This window comes from Pocillopora verrucosa, chromosome 1 (genome assembly GCF_036669915.1).
Source record: "Pocillopora verrucosa isolate sample1 chromosome 1, ASM3666991v2, whole genome shotgun sequence".
Classification (NCBI taxonomy): domain Eukaryota; kingdom Metazoa; phylum Cnidaria; class Anthozoa; order Scleractinia; family Pocilloporidae; genus Pocillopora; species Pocillopora verrucosa.
Window position 1 is genome coordinate 18,505,080 of NC_089312.1, and position 17,993 is coordinate 18,523,072.

At 37.8% G+C, this 17,993-nt stretch overlaps 2 protein-coding genes across 3 annotated transcripts; both read right to left on the bottom strand.

The window, feature by feature from the left end:
- Positions 1-965: 965 nt before the first annotated feature.
- Positions 966-7,843, bottom strand: LOC131788728 (arsenite methyltransferase). The gene is made up of 9 exons (XM_059105810.2): positions 7,217-7,843; positions 5,553-5,703; positions 4,644-4,780; positions 4,376-4,445; positions 4,191-4,272; positions 3,500-3,628; positions 3,330-3,416; positions 2,140-2,195; positions 966-1,555 (listed from the first exon to the last, which is right to left on the bottom strand). Exons 1-9 carry the CDS (start codon positions 7,384-7,386, stop codon positions 1,349-1,351), a joined length of 1,089 nt encoding a protein of 362 aa, XP_058961793.1. The 5' UTR covers positions 7,387-7,843; the 3' UTR covers positions 966-1,348.
- Positions 7,844-7,964: 121 nt separating this feature from the next.
- LOC131788727 (arsenite methyltransferase) lies at positions 7,965-15,544 on the bottom strand. 2 transcript variants are annotated; one of them, XM_059105808.2, is made up of 9 exons: positions 15,279-15,544; positions 12,833-12,983; positions 11,597-11,733; positions 11,260-11,329; positions 10,790-10,871; positions 10,063-10,191; positions 9,775-9,861; positions 9,115-9,170; positions 7,965-8,373 (listed from the first exon to the last, which is right to left on the bottom strand). In XM_059105808.2, exons 1-9 carry the CDS (start codon positions 15,446-15,448, stop codon positions 8,110-8,112), a joined length of 1,146 nt encoding a protein of 381 aa, XP_058961791.1. In that variant the 5' UTR covers positions 15,449-15,544; the 3' UTR covers positions 7,965-8,109. The 2 variants fall into 2 exon arrangements, with proteins under 2 accessions (XP_058961791.1, XP_058961792.1); XM_059105809.2 differs by lacking the exon at positions 15,279-15,544 and adding an exon at positions 14,898-15,087.
- Positions 15,545-17,993: the final 2,449 nt, after the last annotated feature.

Below are 17,993 nucleotides of genomic sequence, written 5' to 3' on the forward strand. Positions count from 1 at the left end.
AGCAACACTGCATTTCTATCCTAAATATATCAAACGTAAGTTAATTACCTGAAGAAAAATCGTGACAAAAGTAAAGACATGAATCCTCGACTTCCAAACCGGTAATCACTCGGCCCAGCAGAAAAAAACACCCCTCGACCTTGAGAGGACTGACGATATCCAAGGTATTAAGGTCAAATAATGTGCTTCTTGCATCTGTAGAAGCTGGAAAAGGGGCTGAAATTTCTTGTAGTTCTTGAAATCTTTCCACGTGCAAGACCGAGTGCAAATATGAATATTAATTTTGAAAATTATTTGTAATTCAAATGAGTTTTCTCACTTTAAAAGGCGGATACAAAATAATAAACGCTGAGCTCGCTAGTCAAGATGAAGGCTTATTAACTAAATGCAACTATTCTTGTAGTTTTAAAAATGTCAACTCGAACCTGGACGATTTTGAAATTAAAGACATTTTTCTGGAAGATAAGTTTTTATTCATTTACTATGGGCATAATGGATCTCTCCGGTGTCTGGACCTTTCTTTTCTTTCGTTTCCATTGTTATTCGCATTAATTCCTGTCGCCAGGTTTTTTCTGTACTGCGGTCTGTAGAAGTGTTGACGAAAAACGACACATATATGTTATATTCTGCCACCCAGCTATCAACTGGATGAAGACACGTATTTACTTTTAATATTGATAATAGTGAGCTTCAGCCGTCAGGCCTCTTCAGTAGTTTAAAGAAGCACTTGAAAAGAATTTACTCTCGGCCCCTTCCTTTTCTCATTTCGTTCGACCTCAGGACTCCTTCGACTTTGATAGCCGCGAGAGAGAAAGAGAGATTGGGGTTTAACTTACGCCAACTCCTCGACAATGTTTGTTAACGGTATATTTAAACAACAAAACGGGAACACAGAGAGAGAGATCCTGTTGACGTCAAAGCCTGGTAACACAATTAATAAGCACACAAAAATTTACACACAAAAATTTACACTTGTAAGGGTGTTTATTAATTGTTCTGCATGGCTTCCCTTAGTCCTGTATTTATCGACACATATGGTTACAACTCTAAGTGAGAGATCAAAAACCTTATTAAAATATTACAAAAAGAAAAACATAATTTGAAAGCATTTCAAGTAAGAGCTCAGTCAACGGTATAAAAGCTCAACTTCAAGTTCAAAACAGTGAATATGAATTCCAAAATAACTGACTAGGTGATAATTAAATAACACTATAGCATCCCTGTTCACTATGACAACGAAGGTTCAAACTAGCTAGACTAAGTCTGTCTCAAAATGGTTTTACAGTATGCTCAAAATGGCGCCTTGAAACCTTCTTCCTACATTTCGGGTAACAAGCCGTTTCTCTGTTCAACTTTCCAGTTTAGCCAGTTTGGGGCAAGATGCTCCTGGCGCCACTTTGTTTGACACACAGTAGGCAAAAGGATCCGCGTCAATGTACACGTCATCAACGGGAGCTGTGGTTCCAGGCTCTAGCGGTTGGAATTCGAAATGCTTCGAGAAACGGGATGCCCTGAGGACACCTGCTACTTCAGTAGAAACAGCCTTGGTTGTCCTCTACAACATAAATGACTTACAGATCAAAGAAAATGTATTTAGTTTTCCATTTAAATCGTGGATTGACGACTTAAAAGGGGAAAGATCGTCAAAGCTATGAATCAAAGCCCGAAAAACTCTCTAATTTGTTAATAGGTAGGTACTGGATTAAATTCCATGGCCCTTGAGATAGATTCCCGCTTTGTAATGGACCGAGTTATGTACGCGTAGCTCGTCTTACTTTAATAACTATTAAGTTGTACATAGAAAGGCAACGATCCAACTATATATTACACCAGTTGTTAACACACTTGACTGTTTTAGGCGCAACTTTCTTTTATGCATTTATCCATCACGGGAACATTACGAAATCTCACAATGATTAGCTCCTTGTTGGCTTGAAAGCTCAATCTATCGGGGTACTAAGCGTGTGTTACAATTCCATGAGTTACAATCTCGCTCAGTTCGGAATTTTTCATTTATCATGGGTAGTGTTTATAGATACAGATAATTTTCTTCTGTAAAAATTTCAGTAGCAATGTTAATTGCAACAGGAGCTAGTATTTTTACCAGCTAAAAGACTCAATGAAGAAAAATTAACATACCGTAAAGGTGTTATGAACACTCAACTTGAGTTCGTTTGGGTTGTCCTCTATAGTTCCTTGGAAAAAGAAGTGTTTGATGCAAAAGCAAACTAAGTTCTTGATTTAGCTCGTGTATGGGCGCTAATGCTGTTAAGTTTATGTTACTTAAGTTCACAACACCTTACGGTGATTCCTTAGTATTGCACTGCGCATCGTACTGCGCATAAAAATCATGCAATCAGGCGAATAAGCGCGCGTGCATTTCGAGAACACGGTATTGTGTTTTAAATCAATGGACCAGGTAAAGAAGTACGACGGTCTTTAGCTCTTAAACGAGCACGATGACCTATATTTTATATTCCATAATTTTGGTTTTACAAATCATCCTTTAACTTGGAGAAATAAAGAAAAAGTTCATCTGAGGGGAAAAAGAAAAAACAGCTAAAAGCATTCACGAAGTCCGTTACTCGATGATGCAAATTATAACCTTGAAAGCAACGACTCGATGAACGTTTTAAGTCGATGTCGTTTAAAATCGAGTGACTTTTCCACAAATTATATATCCAATTTTTTCAAAAGCTCGAGACTTTCTACTCATCAAGTTTTTTTTAACTGTTACTTTAAAAACCCTTACTCCCAGCTACCGCAAAATGTACTCTGAACCGATAAAATATCGCGTGTGATTATTGCCAGCACAGGCAAAAATGCGGCAACTTTGGCCCGTCATATCTCTCAAACAAGCAGGATGACCTATCTTTTTTAATGTGTTTTTTGAAACAGACATTGGTAGGGAACATTTAAGGAAAACTTGAAAAAAAAGTGTTCGATAATTCTTTTCCTGAGGATATCTTAATTAATGCATTTGTTTCATTTCAAAGTAAAGAGCAAAATAATTCTGCCACAACCAAAATTGGTTGAAGTGTCAAAGCAGTTGTCGTGTTTGTCACTGGAATCTTTTGTTTTACCCTCTCTTATCACTATGAAGATGGTTATGCTTATACTTGAGTTACTAGTGCATACGCACCAAATAGGAGCCGATAAATAGGGGCTTGCCAAACCTTACGGGGGATTAGGCCAAAAGAAACAGACTAGGAACCTTGAGGCGAGAAGAAAGATTTTTTGTTGTTTAACTTTTTCAAGCTACTTTTCGTCCCCTTTACTGCGCCTCCCCTTAGGCGTTTTGATGCTCTTAGGTTCACTGTTTGACATACCTTTGTATGTTACTCTAGAAGCAACTGTCTCACTGCTGTTAAGGACCTTGAACAAGCGATAAGTGGCCGCCACAAACTGTGCATTACCTACGATTGAAAAAAAAGCACTAACGTACAATTTTTAGTCGTTACGTATTTAAACAGTTTTACGACGCAATTTAAACACCTACCAAGAGGTTGTCTAAGATGTGGTTCAACCACGAAAGGTCTGGCAGTAACCAAATACGGCCCTGAGAAACCAACTTCCTTGCACAGCTTAATCAACTCCTTCCAGTGAAGAGCTCCTCCAACACCTTCACCTTAGGATACAACACGTCTCAGATATCAAACAAGTAACAAGGAATGGTAAAATAACCGGTAGACGAGAAGAGTTCTTATTTTCAAAACCGAACTCGCGTCACTTCAAGTAAATTTGATAAACATTACTACTTTTTTCGTGTATACAAACAGACTTTTTTTTTTAAATAATAATCAATTTTCAAATATCCTGGATTGGAGGGGTTTGATCCTAAAAAGATGTAACGCTGACTTCTATCTTGTGGAGTTGATCGAATTCACTCTTCACAGAAAGAGCTTGTAAAAGGCTCTTTTCTTCCTAGAGGCACCCAAGGATCCTTGGTCCTAAGGATGTTAAACCTCATAATTATTACCTAATTTTCGATATCCAAGTTCTGTTCTCCAAATGAGGTATGCAGATAGAGAAGCCACATAAAATCGAAGTCATTTGTTTGTTCACCCGTATCTCGCAATAATGATGAAGTTAAACTTTTTTTTATATATAGAATATTGATATATAAATATATCAGACTAATACCACATGTTATACAAACAGAAAATACCAAACAAAAGTAAATCACTTACCCCAAAGCACTTCGTCTCTTCTGACTTCCTCAGGCAGTTTTGTATCGGTGTAAACATCACTGAAGTATACCTCGCCTCCATCCTACAACAGATAACGCCATAAGACTTTAGTGATATTGATAGTCCTAAACAGATTCACCACACTGAACACACAACAAATTAACTTGAAAACAGCATTGTCTCACCTTAAGAACTCTGTAAGCTTCTTTAAGAACAACTCTCTTGTCTGCAGTTAGGTTTACAACACAGTTTGAACTTAGCATAGAGACGATGAACAAGAAAGTTAGATACGTCTAGCTGTCATGGAAAATTTATTTTTTACTTTACCTTATTTCATTGCCAATTTATTACATACTTCTAGAGAGGCATCTCCACTTGGATCCACTGGGCGTGATAAAATTTATATGTATTTAATACACCTTTTCCTTCAGACTGTTTCTTGGATTTACTTACATTATTATGTCCATAGTCCTGTCCTGTATTCCTACATCAGACAGTCTCTCCATTTCACCAAGTTTAAAATCAGTGTTTGGCTTAGAATATCCAAACTGGTGAGCATGGTATTCTACGTACTTGTTGGCAATGTCCACCTAGGTGTGAGGCAATGATTTATGGTTGTTCAATCTCCTGATGTGTTTGTACAGATAAGCCACTGTACCTTACTATATTCCATGCAGACTCGGATGCAATATACAAAATTCACTAAGAATTTTGGTAAATTCGGGAACAAGGAGCATTGGAAAAAGAAAACACGGATCCCCCTGCCCCCTTCCCTTATAGCTGTCGATTACACTAAACAATAATTTCAAATATCATGTGGGCTCTGATTTAAGTGATGATTTTTGAAAAAAAATTGATCATATGGTTTAGGGCGGATCCTCACAGTTCCTAGCCTTAAATTTTCATCATATCTAAAGGGTTATAAAGAACCAGCTACTGATCCAATTGGTTTGCAGGTATGCAGGCAATGTGGTCGAAAATGGGAGACTAAGAACAACTCTAAGTTGATTAAATTGATGGAAGAGATAAAACAGATGAATAAATTAAATTCAAACGAAATACCAACTTATTCCACAAGTAACCTTTGTTGGTGCTGTTCTTGCACTCCGCTCAGTGACCGGTTTTGATAATTTACGCCACCCCCTCTCGAGCAATCAACCAAAATATGGACATTAAATTCGACTTGCAAATTCCTATCCTTCCGCTCTCTCTATAACGTGTTACTTCGAGTTCTTATTGTCTGCTTATAATTTTTTACCGCTGTCGTTATCATTGTTCTAATGTGGCGTTTTAACCACATACTAAGTTTTTGGTCGGAAAACGCTCAGTCGAAATGCACACTATAAAGAACTACTTAAATACCTGTTCTTTGGTCATGTCTACTCCAGTAACATGGCCGTGTTCACCAACCAGTTTACTGAGTACAAAACAATCTTGTCCCGATCCACTTCCAAGATCCAGGATATACAAGCCGTCAATTGCCTCTGGGGCCACTAAACCGCACCCATAAAACCTGATATTAAACAAGTTTAAAGATGATGATTTTAGATATATGAAAATTTATATATTTGCACTGCGGTGGAGAAATGAAATAAAGCAGCTAAGAACACTACTGAAACGAGTAGTTGTAAATAGGACCTGAAAAAAATTCAGGCCCGTACGGGATTTGAATTTTTTTCAGGTCCTATTTACAACTACTCGTTTCAGTAGTGTTCTTAGCTGCTAGGATCTCTTAATTTCAAGTTTAAAGATCTTCAGCGCTTTATTTGCTAACATTTAGCAGTTTGTTTAGGTAAACAGAGTTAGCTTCTTGTAAATCGCAAGCATCTGCTTTGTGTTAGTGTATCGTGTTAAAAGATTTAGCGAAACACAACCCAAGTAGTCTTAACACTCAAATCTTGAAACGTCACTTCGCTGTAAATTTTTCGTCATACAATCAACTACTTTATCTTTTCGCCTATCGACGCAAGAAACTCCTTCTTAAAAATCTGTTATCTTCAAACTTGTTAGTGATTTGACCACTTGAGCTTGGTCGTTTATCGTCACAAGCTTTTAAGTATGATAATTCGCAAAGACAATGGGGTCGAGTGAAACTCAGTGGAAAGTGTCCTGGCGGGATCCGTATTCACTTTGATATCCAATATGATTTATTTTTCAATCTCCTTCTCGCCTTATCTAACCCTACTGACTCAATACTCTCGCATGGTACCTCACATTTCCCCAAAATTTTGCGTCAATCAAAGCCGGAACTGATTATCATATTGCAATTAAGAGATTCGCTTGGGCAACTCAGCGGCGACGCAAATAAGAGTAAACTGTATTGCTACCACTTTCCAACATACAAGCATTCGTTGTACAATTTCAGGCTTCATCGTAGATAAACAAATAAATATAGGGAGCAAGTTTCTAAAGAAACTGTGGTGTTGCGTTAGTGGGGGAATATAACAAGATAATCCGGTTCTATCAACTGAGTTGATAATGTAAATTGTCCACTGTAAAGTAAATACTGTCAAGGTTAGCCCTTCGAAAGAGCGAATGGAGAAACTGTGGTTTGTAGATAGGTATCAAGAAAGCTCTGGCTTTAGATGGCTACCTGGAAAACTCTACATGCTCTACTATCTAATCCCAGGGTCTATGGAAGCCATCTGCCTGATTAACATCAGCGACGAATGAACGCAACCGTAGCAAGTTAACGCACACTCCGTGAATAAAGGTCAACGTGAACTTTAATGTGGTTTTCCACTAAGGCTGTAAATGCTCTAAAATTAATCAGGTATTTCATTAATTTCAGCCGGAACCCAGGTTGATAATCTCTCTCTTGGCAAAACACTGCCGCGGTCATAATCCGAAGGGCATTTTGGTAACCTAAAGAAAGAAGCTAGTCGCTGCAAATAAATCGAGCGATGTGAGAGTAGTGGTTGGTAGTATGACGTTATATATAAGAAATACGTCAGTCTATTTTTCAGAAATGCATAGCTAACCATTCGGAATTCACACATAACAAAAAGCTTCTGTGATTCTCTTACTTGCTCGATACCTCCTCATGGACAAGTTTCAAAGCGTTCTCCACGGCGTCTGACATTTGTTTTCCACCTAGTTTACAGGCATTCGACTGAAGATCATCGGAAGACTTCAGGGTTTTGCCATAGTAGACCTTTACACTTTCCTTAACCTTATCTACACCTTCAGAGCTCATTTCTGGCAGAACTTTTTCACGTGAGAGAAAGACCTCTTCAAGGTATTATGCTCACGAACAAAGTTAAAAGGGTCAAGGTTCGAGAATTTTTCAAAGGCTCACACGGCTGTAATTTTCCTTCTAAAACATAGCATTGCGCAATATCTTCTGCGCACACGCAGGCGCAAAGAGCGCACAAACTTACCTGTGAAAGATGACCCATTGAGGAGAAAAAAATGGCCGCTGCATGAGTCCCGTAACCCACCCTGTTTTGCATAATACCATGAATATCGAGTCCTTCTCTCTGTGTTGTGAGACTTTGCAAAAACTAAAATGTTGGAAAAATGTGGAATGCAAAAAACTATCCGATCACTAATAGCCATAAAATTGTGTCGACCCCACTCACGAGGACGATCTGCGGTCGTTAGCTTTCCAAGGCATGTGCCTGTGAGAACGAAGTAAAGTTCACTCGTTCATTTTGATCTCTGCAACAAATCTACGTTTCCAATGCTTCCGGTTCCAGCCAATAATCACCGTGAAACTTTCTCGCGGGCGAAAAAACACCACTGCTGCAACGCTACATAATACACCCAAATAAATTATAACTTTAATGGTTACGTTTATTACGACTTCGGTTGTCACAGTTATTATAAAGAAAGAGTATAATGGCATTTCATTTTAATTATTGTCCCCAAGATATTTAGAACCCCGTCTCCAGTTTTCCTCGAATACTGAAAACCACGTTTAACAGCAGCGAGCCTCATTACCGGTTTTCGCACGTTTCGGGCAACAGCCGTTTTCCTGCTCAACAGGTTTGGCAGGTTTGGGGCAACATGCTCCTGGCGCCACTTTGTTTGACGCACAATACGCAAACGGATCCGCTTCGATGTACACGTCATCAATGGGAGCTGTGGTTCCAGGCTCTAGCGGTTGGAATTCGAAATGCTTCGAAAAACGTGAGGCACTAAGGACACTTGCCACATCAGAGGAAACATCCTTAGGTGTTTTCTGCAAATCAAATGAGCCGCAATAATGGAAATCACATAATGGCCTCTTTTTACTTGGTTAAAGAAAACGATAATTTTCTTAGTTGGGCACGAGTGGATATTCGGGAAACCAATTCCGTGTTTTAAAACAAAGACTCGGATCCCTGGATCAGGACTTGAGATGTTATACTCCTGAGCTTTGAGAGACTCGTCCGTTATGGTTCTTACCTTTTCACTATAAAACATTTTCTCGGGAGAGGGAAGCTCTAACTGCCAAGGTGCGACAACATCACTAAGGTAGGAGTCGTAATGGGTCATTGGTAGACCAAGTTTTTTTAACATAACGTTGTGTCCTTTTTTTCAGGTAAATCCGACCAAGTAAAGAAAAATTTTTTGCTTGCCTTAACTCTCTCAGAAATTTTATTTAGAGCTCATGGCATTAACTTTAGATTGCAAAAACGCAATTTAAACCATTAATTTTTCAAAAACTGAGTAGCAAGAAATTTTTGGTAAAAGTGTGCCCTTGTTGTAAATACAAAGTCGTACTCCACCAAGAAACAAGGATTCCCCTTGAATTCAGAGACAGAGTTTCCGTGGAACGCATCAAAAAGGCCATAGAATGGACCGCTGCCGAAAGCACGCGGGATTCTTTCCTGATTATGCCTGTCTGTGACTGGAAACATCATATTACATTTCCTGGGTAATCATTTTTCGTGTTCGAATGTAGAGAAAAAGGGAACTCAGTTTAAAGAAGTGAACATACCGTCAATATGTTGTGAACATTAAACTTGAACTCTTCTGGGCTTTCCTCAATAGTGCCTGAAAAAAAAAAAAATCGTAACAAACTCATTACCGGTATGTGGGTAGAGCACTTTTTTAAGTAGTAACTACCTCATAGCTCACAGCTTCCACATACATTTGTTTCTCTCTAAAGCCGCCGCGGGTGCAGCGATCACCATACGACAAATATTGATTTATACGACTTTTGCACGATAACCACAGGTTTCGCCCTACAGGAATTTGAACCCACCACCACAATCTCACTCGCAAACAACTACTTCAGCTTACCATCGAACTTCAAACTACCTTTAGGTCCTTTTATTTTGGCTGCGCAGTATTGCAGTATTTCGTTCTCGTCTCAAGCACTTCGTTGTTAGTCTAAACATTCTTGGAGCCAGATTAATCCCCCACGAGCAAAGTCAGTGCGTGACCATTTCGAAACCAGTTGTTTCTTTGATTTTAAAATTCAGACGTATTTTAAACACTTCCAAACATTTTATATTACTCAGACTTGAAACGATAAGAATTGTGATGGAAAGAACTATTGATTTGTAGCACTAGGCTAGTTGAAATTTCCTTCTTTGTTTCATCCCTTTGTCCGACCACGTCTACGACATTCTAACCCGCTCTATGCTCTCTTTACCTTTGTACGTCACTCTGGATGCTTCTGTCTTACAGCTTTCAGGAACTTTGAACAAACGATAGGTGGCTGAGACAAACTGAGCATCACCTATATTGGAAGAAAAAGAAGAAAAAAAAACCCATGATGTTTCAGGTAATACCTGTCAGGTAAGTTACTCTTCTGTGTAAGTCGGCTTATTTACTAGTTAGGTCAGACAACAGTAATGAATTGTTTGCTTAAGCAGAGAAAGCCTGCTCTTTGATGGCTCAATATCAGTAAAGATATCAATTTTGAAAAAAAAGCACTCACCTAGTGGTTTTCTGAGGTGTTCTTCAACCACAAAAGGTCTCGCAGTTACCAAATGTGGCCCAGAGAATCCTACTTCTTTGCTCAGTTCGACCAGCTCTTTCCAGTGTAACGCCCCTGAAACACATTCACCTAACGGCACCAAAAAGATAGATGGAGTAACTGGCTTAACATAGCAAATTGTCACGTAAGACTTCTAACCATTAACAGTCACACAGGGAAAAATGTTCCAACGTTTTCATGTTAAAAAATTCTTTAACAGAGCATTATATATTCGAAATCGTGTACTTGGGAGTTGTAGTAGCTCCATTAATTTCATACTATTTTTTCAAAAGAAAAGTCACAACCTCTTGCTTATTTTCTGCTCAATGGCACCCTTACAGAATGGGTACATGGGAGAGTCCCTAACTAAATAACTGACAGTATATTCTTGTGAAAGGTGCTTCAATTTATTTCTCATCCTGAGACATACAAAGGCCTCTTTCCATTATACCCAATATGAAGATCCCAACCTCCATGCACTTAATACCTCCCGCTTCGTCACTTAAAACAATAATAATAATATGCAGATAAAACAGAAAAGTAACATTAAGGTTGTCTCCAAAAGCCCCACATGATTTTTGCAATGAATAGATGGTGAGAAATTTCCTCTCTACCGCAAGAAAGAAATGGATTTCAACTTCATGCAACAGTATGAATAGACAGGACTAAACAAAGAAAAGCCACTTACCCCAAAGTACTTCGTCTTTTCTGGCTTCCTCAGATAGTTTTGTATCAGTGTAAACATCACTGAAGTAAACCTCCCCTCCATCCTAAACAGATCACATGAGACCTCAGCATCAGTAATCTTCATCAACATCTTCGATACATAAAACACCAACCCTTTGACCCTTAAGATTGACCAGCCTCTAATTTCTCCTTACAATTATGGGATCAATATCAGTATCTGGGCAACTGCCCACCTACCCCTCCCCTAACTCAACAACAGTCAATTGATAACAAGTTAGGGTTAATGTTGAGTTAGGGGAGGGGTAGGTGGGCAGTTGCCCAGATACTGATATTGATCCCAATTATGAATCTCTCTACTGTTAGACAACTCTTTCTAGTCAGCACCATGGCAAGTGTATAGAGAATGGTAAGGAGAATACTGATAATGATAATAGGGTATGAAAAGTTAACTTGTTTAGAGCATTGTCTCACCTTAAGAACTCTGTAAGCTTCTTTGAGAACAACACTCTTGTCTGCTGTTAAGTTTACAACACAGTTTGAACTTCAGATGAGAAAAGTAAAATGAGAATGTCAGATGAGCATAGTAGCTATTGAGTCATCAAAGTTCTTTTTCAAGTCTTCACCCAGATTATGTTTTCATATTACATGTGATTTTCATTATGGAAACTCTTTTAAATTCTCTTTTTTTAGGTTTTAACTTCCAAGCATTTGTATGTGACAAGAAATCCAAAAAACAAGTTGATATTATTGTATATGATTTTTCTATACTGAATACTCAAATGTCATGTGACGGATATTTTTTTCTTACATAATAATATCCAGAGAGCTGTCCTGTATTCCTACATCAGATAGGTGCTCCATCTCACCAAGTTTAAAATCAGTGTTTGGTTTAGAATATCCAAATTGATCAGCATGATATTTGATGTACTTGTTGGCAACATCCACCTAAATACAAGGGATAACACGAATGGAATTCTACTGACGTATTCATACAGATTTGACACTAGGTGCAGCCAACATGTAAGTTGATATCCAGAATTTGAAGCATCTGGAATATGCATGGCAAACCTTGGCTAATACTGTAATGAAGAGCATGCAAGATACATGTAGACAAATCTAACCCCTCAGCAACAGACAAACATGTTACAGCATATAATTTGTAATACATCATAAAATCAAAAGATATTGATGTGTGAAATACAATAGCAGTTTTCCAATACAGTGTAGATTGAAACCACATGAACATCCTCCCGTATTTCCCTCAATCACTGCATAGGCATGACCCCGTTTTGCCTGTGTTATGAACGAACAAAACACAGATGCAACCAGGATGAAACCTATGACAAATGAGCAATTCAGCAAAATAGGTGCATGGTGAGTGTGCAGACTATAAACCCATGAGTCCTGTAGGTTGGGCTCCATTCAAAAACAGCTGTAAGTGTTTTTGTGTACCATCAGAGCTGTCTTAAGTGCATTCAAACATCCATCGTGCAAACTACATGTAAGCCTACCAATAGCTCTAATTCTAGAGATAATGATTCTCACAAATTTATAACTTGAAGTTGTTTCCTCTCCTTTTAATCATCTTTCATAATGATAATAAAAACCCACAAAATGCAACAATTAAATAAATAAAGATTTAATATGTACTTTTACTCTTTAAAAATGTTTCACTCTCCATCTTTAAAATATGAAGAAAGGAGTTCTGTTCAAACTCTGAAGAACAGGTCTAAATGAACAGCTTATCTGCCAATGCAGCTTATCTGCAAGTGTGGCTTATTTGTTCTCAAAGGCTGTTGTGAAACATTGGTTTTGATTGTACAGTATAGTGCTTGTATAAGAACCTAGATTTAACATGGTTGAAAGTAAGTCAAGTTAGTTGGATCACACATAATGAAGATGAGGCAGGCACGTAAAATTCTCAAGTAAAATAAATCTAAATGCAACCCAAAATTTCTGAGTTTCTTTTGGTGCTCCTAGCTAGCACCCAAAAAATAGTGAGTGTGGACCATTATCAGGTACCTTGGTAGACTATAGAACATACCTGTTCTTTGGTCATGTCCACTCCAGTAACATGGCCATGTTCACCAACCAGTTTACTGAGTACAAAGCAATCTTGACCTGATCCACTTCCAAGATCCAAGATTTTCATGCCATCAAGGGCTTCTGGGGCCACTAAACCACATCCATAAAACCTAAAATAAATCAAAGATTAAGAACCTTTATTATTTTTGGTTAGAGTTAGAATCTCGTTTTATTGTGCAATAAGACTAGCACTCCAACAGAGATATTCAAGTAAAAAAGTTCCAAACAAATTTTAAACATACTCTAGACTATACAATTGCACAGTATGATTAAAAACATCTTTCAGCATACCCTTGAAAATGTGCTATTTCCAGCATCAAACCTTTCAACCTTTTAACTCATACAATTCTTATGATGTTTCTTTGGAGAATTAAGTATTGGATCTACTACTAATCTGCCATTTGATATTTTTTCTTATTTTTGTCACTTATCTGTTTGATGTTGTAGTGATATTGTCTAGAGAATTTCTGTTTTATAAGTTTTTTAAAAGTTTCCAGCATGGAACTTTGCAATCAAATGACTTCAAGTTTCCTTTGAAAAAAACATGAGGGTCATGTTGTGTCAATTGTGTCATACTCTGTACTGTAAACATTAAACATATGGTTGACTTACAACGGACTGAGTTGTATCAAACTTTAAGTTCCCTTGTGGTAATCAACTTGTAGGCAAGGGTGAAGTGTATTATTTTCATGTGGTTTTCTTATACAACGTTACCCTGTAATATTTTTTTAATCAATGGCTTTAATTTAAAGAAAGGAACATACACATAATGTGACAGCAAAAGATATTGTAATGAGCACGAGTCCTACCTAATTCCTATGGAGCTACTATGGTAAAAATCCTTATATATGCACAGCTGTGCATTCATAACATGACATGTGCAGTTTCACTTCAGCTTAAAGTTCCTGTTAAGTTTAGCCACAAGGTTTCAAAACTTTCAAAATTTTTTTTCTGTTCCATCTCAATTAAGATAGACCTGTGGTAAATCTACCACACAGGTCTCCTAAATGCAAAAAATTTGTAAGTGTTGTGCTTAATGAATTTTAACTTAAAATTATTTAGTTTTTGCTTCTGTGCAGAAAAGATTTAATCTTGAAATATTTTTTGATTGTTTTTGCCACATTTTCCTCATAGTTTTCAGGTAGAACACAGTTTCTGGTACACCCAACACAGTTTTAATGAACTTGTGTCTGTATGCTATGTTATAAAAGAATTGGTTCATGCTTTTAACTGTACATATATCGAGTTATAGATACACTTGGGAAGTTTGGAAAGCACTTAAGAAGCTAGAGTTGTTCTTGACTGTGCCTCAAGGAACCCTGCCACTTCTCTCATGCTCTCCAAACTTCCTGCGTACATCCATAACTTATTATATAATAAGCTCAGTTATGCACGTCTTCTGATTGGTTCTCACTTATGACTGATTGGAGGACAGACATATAGATGACATCATCATTAAAAATTTTTTCAATTCTTTATTATATAAAACAAATAGATTCCAAGTTGCTGTGTGTCTGTTCAGTAATAGATCACAGAGGATGTCAAAATGTGGTAAGAACATCAGTGACACACTTGGTTGCACCTCATGTGCCACTTTTTTTGTTCTTACCACACTTTGATGTCATCTGTGATCTATTACTGAACAGACACATGGCAACTTGGAATCTTTTCATTAAATATACACAAACTAAGCATGAATCAGTTCTTTATTGACAAACTGATTGTGATCTAAGACATTGGAAAACCAAACTGCAAATTCATAAACCATGTCATCTTTCACAAATAAACACTAGCTCAAACCCAAGTTTATATACAGTAATAATATAAATACGAGGTAGAAGAGAACAAATCTAAATCCATGTATCTCAAGTACCACTTAAGATATTGGTGAAGTACGAGTCATACAATCAAGTTATAAAGCTTTATAGCTCAATTGCATCTAGTAAGACTAACATACCAACAATAAGGTGTGTATGGTCAATATATCTCTCAAATACACCCAAAGGATAAATAGCTGTTTATACCCTGTAATTCAGATGAAAGTAAAGCCTCATACACAGAGAGATATCCGTGTTATACACTCTTGAGCACTATTAACTTTCAGCCTCAGTAGATGGATTATCACATCCAGAGTTTGGAAAATGACCTCCTTCAACTACATTTTATCCCAAATACGAACCACAAAGAAGATCCATAGCGTTTTAATGCCGCATGTTGAATCATTATGAGTTGTGTCCCTATTGGCAAAATTCAGTTATTCAATATGGCGGACGGTTACGGACCAGCGAAGCGTGGATGTCCCTTTCGTGACTTCGCCGAAAAAGAAATTGTACAAAAGTTTTATCTACAGTGCGGCTCCCCGTTATTGATTAGCTTAAAAAGTTAAAACAGTGTGATTTTCTTACTTGCTAGCTACTTCATCATGAATAAGCTTCAATGCGCTCTTTACGGCGGGAGTCATCTGTTTATCACCAAGCTTGCACGCGTTCGTCTGAAGATCATCCGAAGTCTTAAGTTTTTTACCATAGTAGGCCTTGACACCTTCTTTGACTTTCTCTGCAGCGTCAGTGCTCATTTTTCGCACTATAATTTCAAATGCAAACAACGGTATTCCAAACCCGTACTTTTAGGAAAATTCTAGACGCAAATATTTTTTCTAACTTTTCTCTCCAGATCCTTAGCGGTCAGGTATCACACCACGTACACCACGTGGCTTTCTTTTCATTATCTTTCATTTTAATTACGTAACTTCTACCTTAGGATAATGTAGAATAAATCAGACAAATGTCTGTAAAGCAGATAATGTTTTGCTCTACCATAAGATATATTTTATTGTCAAATAACCAGCGTATAAAAACTCAATCTGATTGGTGCAGGAGAGTCCTTAGACCGCCATAAAACTTTACATCATAACAATGTCAATAATCCATTATGGCGCAACACACGTTCACAATATACATCACAAAAAGAGTGCAGAAAACAATACTTCTGTTTGAAAGACCACCTACAGTTATGGCGTATAGGAATAAGTGTGATACAAGTTGACTGTCTTCATGAATCAGAGGATCATAAAATTTTGAATGTTTCCATATTGTGGGCTATGACGCATATTCTTGGTTTGTCCCGAGAATGACACGACTTATCTCATGTGCTATGATATATTAGGTGGAAGGGTTCCGGTCCCCGCGGATACTATGTACTTACTGAATGAGTGGGAGGTCTGGACGGGAAAATATTTGGCTCGCGACCCTGAAGTATGGACCAAGCGCAACGAGCTCTGTGAGTCATGAACGAGAGCCAAACATTTTCAGGTCCGGCCTTCCCACTCATTCAATAACCATTTTATCATGTGACTATTGACGAAGGTTTGAAAAATTCGAAAACTTTGTTCAACTTAAATAGGACGCGACTGACTGGCACGCGCAAGGAAACCATAATAAAGATTCTGCAACCTGCAAAAACTTTTCCTTAACTTTTTTTCGAGTTAGAACAAGAAAATCACAGTTTATTGAAAAAAGTTAAATTATTATCTCGATTCTGTTTATCACTCATTTTTTGTATCAACAGCAAACAACATTTCTTTCTTTCTTCATTTTTTTTTTTTGTTAACAAAACCGCACAAATGCCCTAGGGCCGGACGACTTTTTCCGGAACAGCTCACGTCTATACACGTCAGCTTTTACTGTGGTTTTCTAAGGGATTCCGCAAGTGGGTCCGGATGTGTCATATGATAATCTACGTTTTGTTTCTTTTTTTGCATGGTAAAACTCCTGTGTTCCAACGCAAACATCTTTTCTATAATTGGTAGCCCCTGAGTTTGGACGGTTTCCGAGTTTGGGCGGGAGCTCAATTACAAATCTCTGTGAATATAATATCATGGACGCCCTGAACTGTTTAGCAATTCCATGAAAAGGCCCTTTTTAGTCAGTGCAACTCGAGGGCTCATGACAATGGTAAATGAACTGAGTAAAGCGCCATTTAGTTGGAAATCATATGCGCGATTTTAAAATCGTGAGGGCACGCAGAGCGAGTTCAATTTGAAATTTCAAGTATCATTTTAAGCCAAAGTTTCTCGTAAGGTTGAACCGCCCAAAAACTGGATTTTAGTTTGTAAAATGTTTTATTTTTGATCTAGAACTGGACAGGTTTGTTAAAAAAGCACAACCGGAAAAAGAAAAAGAAAAGTTTTGGGGCAAAAATCTAAATTCCCCACACAATGTTTACTTTGTCTTTCATTTTCCTGCAATTTGATTCGTTTTGAGCTCGGTAAAGAAATAGAGAAATATGTTTTTCGGGACAAAGGAAAAATTCTGACTCACCACGAGGAATCGAACCTCAGACTTTCGGATTCCGCGCTCCGATGCTCTACCGCGCGGGGACTCAGAATCTTTTCCTTTGTTCCACGCTCGTGACAAGACGAAAAGCATCTTTCTCTATTTCTTTACCGAGCTAAAAACTTACCATCTCTCTTATTCTATTTACAAACATGACGCTATTGACATTGCTGATCTTAGCAGCATGGAGGACGCGTATCATTAGATCTTGCTCACCATAGTCTCTGTGGCTCAGTGGTAGAGCATCGGAGCGCAAAATCCGAAGGTCTGAGTTCGATTCCTGATGGGGATTCAGAATTTTTTCTTTGTTCCACGCTCGAGACGACAAACATCTTTCTCTGATTAATTGTTGTTTTGCTTCAGTGTCGCTTTCTCATTGGCAGACAAAAACAGTGCGATTCCTTAAGGAATCGCACTGCTGAGAGCCAATCAGATTGCAAGGATCACCAGTGATTTCAAAATGGATGGAAGAAAAGTCAAAATTTGCAAGTTAACAAAGGATTTAAAATCATGAAACCATCATCTTCAGTCTATTTAGGTGGATTTCAACGAGAAAGAAATCAAGGTAACGTCAGACTTCTTCATAAAAATTATGGTAGCGCCAACTTTAGAGCTGCTGGCGTTAAATAGAACTCAAGTAAAGCTCTGATAGGGTCCTTTAGGGGCTTAAAGTACATTTTTGCATTTAGTTTTTGAGGTCCCATTTCCACTGCGTTAGAGAACGTTCGCATAAGTAACAGACTTTGCCAGTTTGTTATTTTCAATAAAGTTAAGAAACAAACAGTA

Coding starts and splice junctions, on each gene's coding strand:
- LOC131788727 (XM_059105808.2), bottom strand. CDS start 15,448: ATGAGCACTGACGCTGCAGAGAAAGTCAAAGAAGGTGTCAAGGCCTAC. Junction 11,734..12,832: donor TGGACATGACCAAAGAACAG/GTATGTTCTATA, acceptor CCTTGTATTTAG/GTGGATGTTGCCAACAAGTA. Junction 8,374..9,114: donor ATGTTCACAACATATTGACG/GTATGTTCACTT, acceptor TTTGATTTGCAG/AAAACACCTAAGGATGTTTC.
- LOC131788728 (XM_059105810.2), bottom strand. CDS start 7,386: ATGAGCTCTGAAGGTGTAGATAAGGTTAAGGAAAGTGTAAAGGTCTAC. Junction 3,417..3,499: donor ACATCTTAGACAACCTCTTG/GTAGGTGTTTAA, acceptor TTTCAATCGTAG/GTAATGCACAGTTTGTGGCG. Junction 2,196..3,329: donor TTCTAGAGTAACATACAAAG/GTATGTCAAACA, acceptor TCTTTTTCCAAG/GAACTATAGAGGACAACCCA.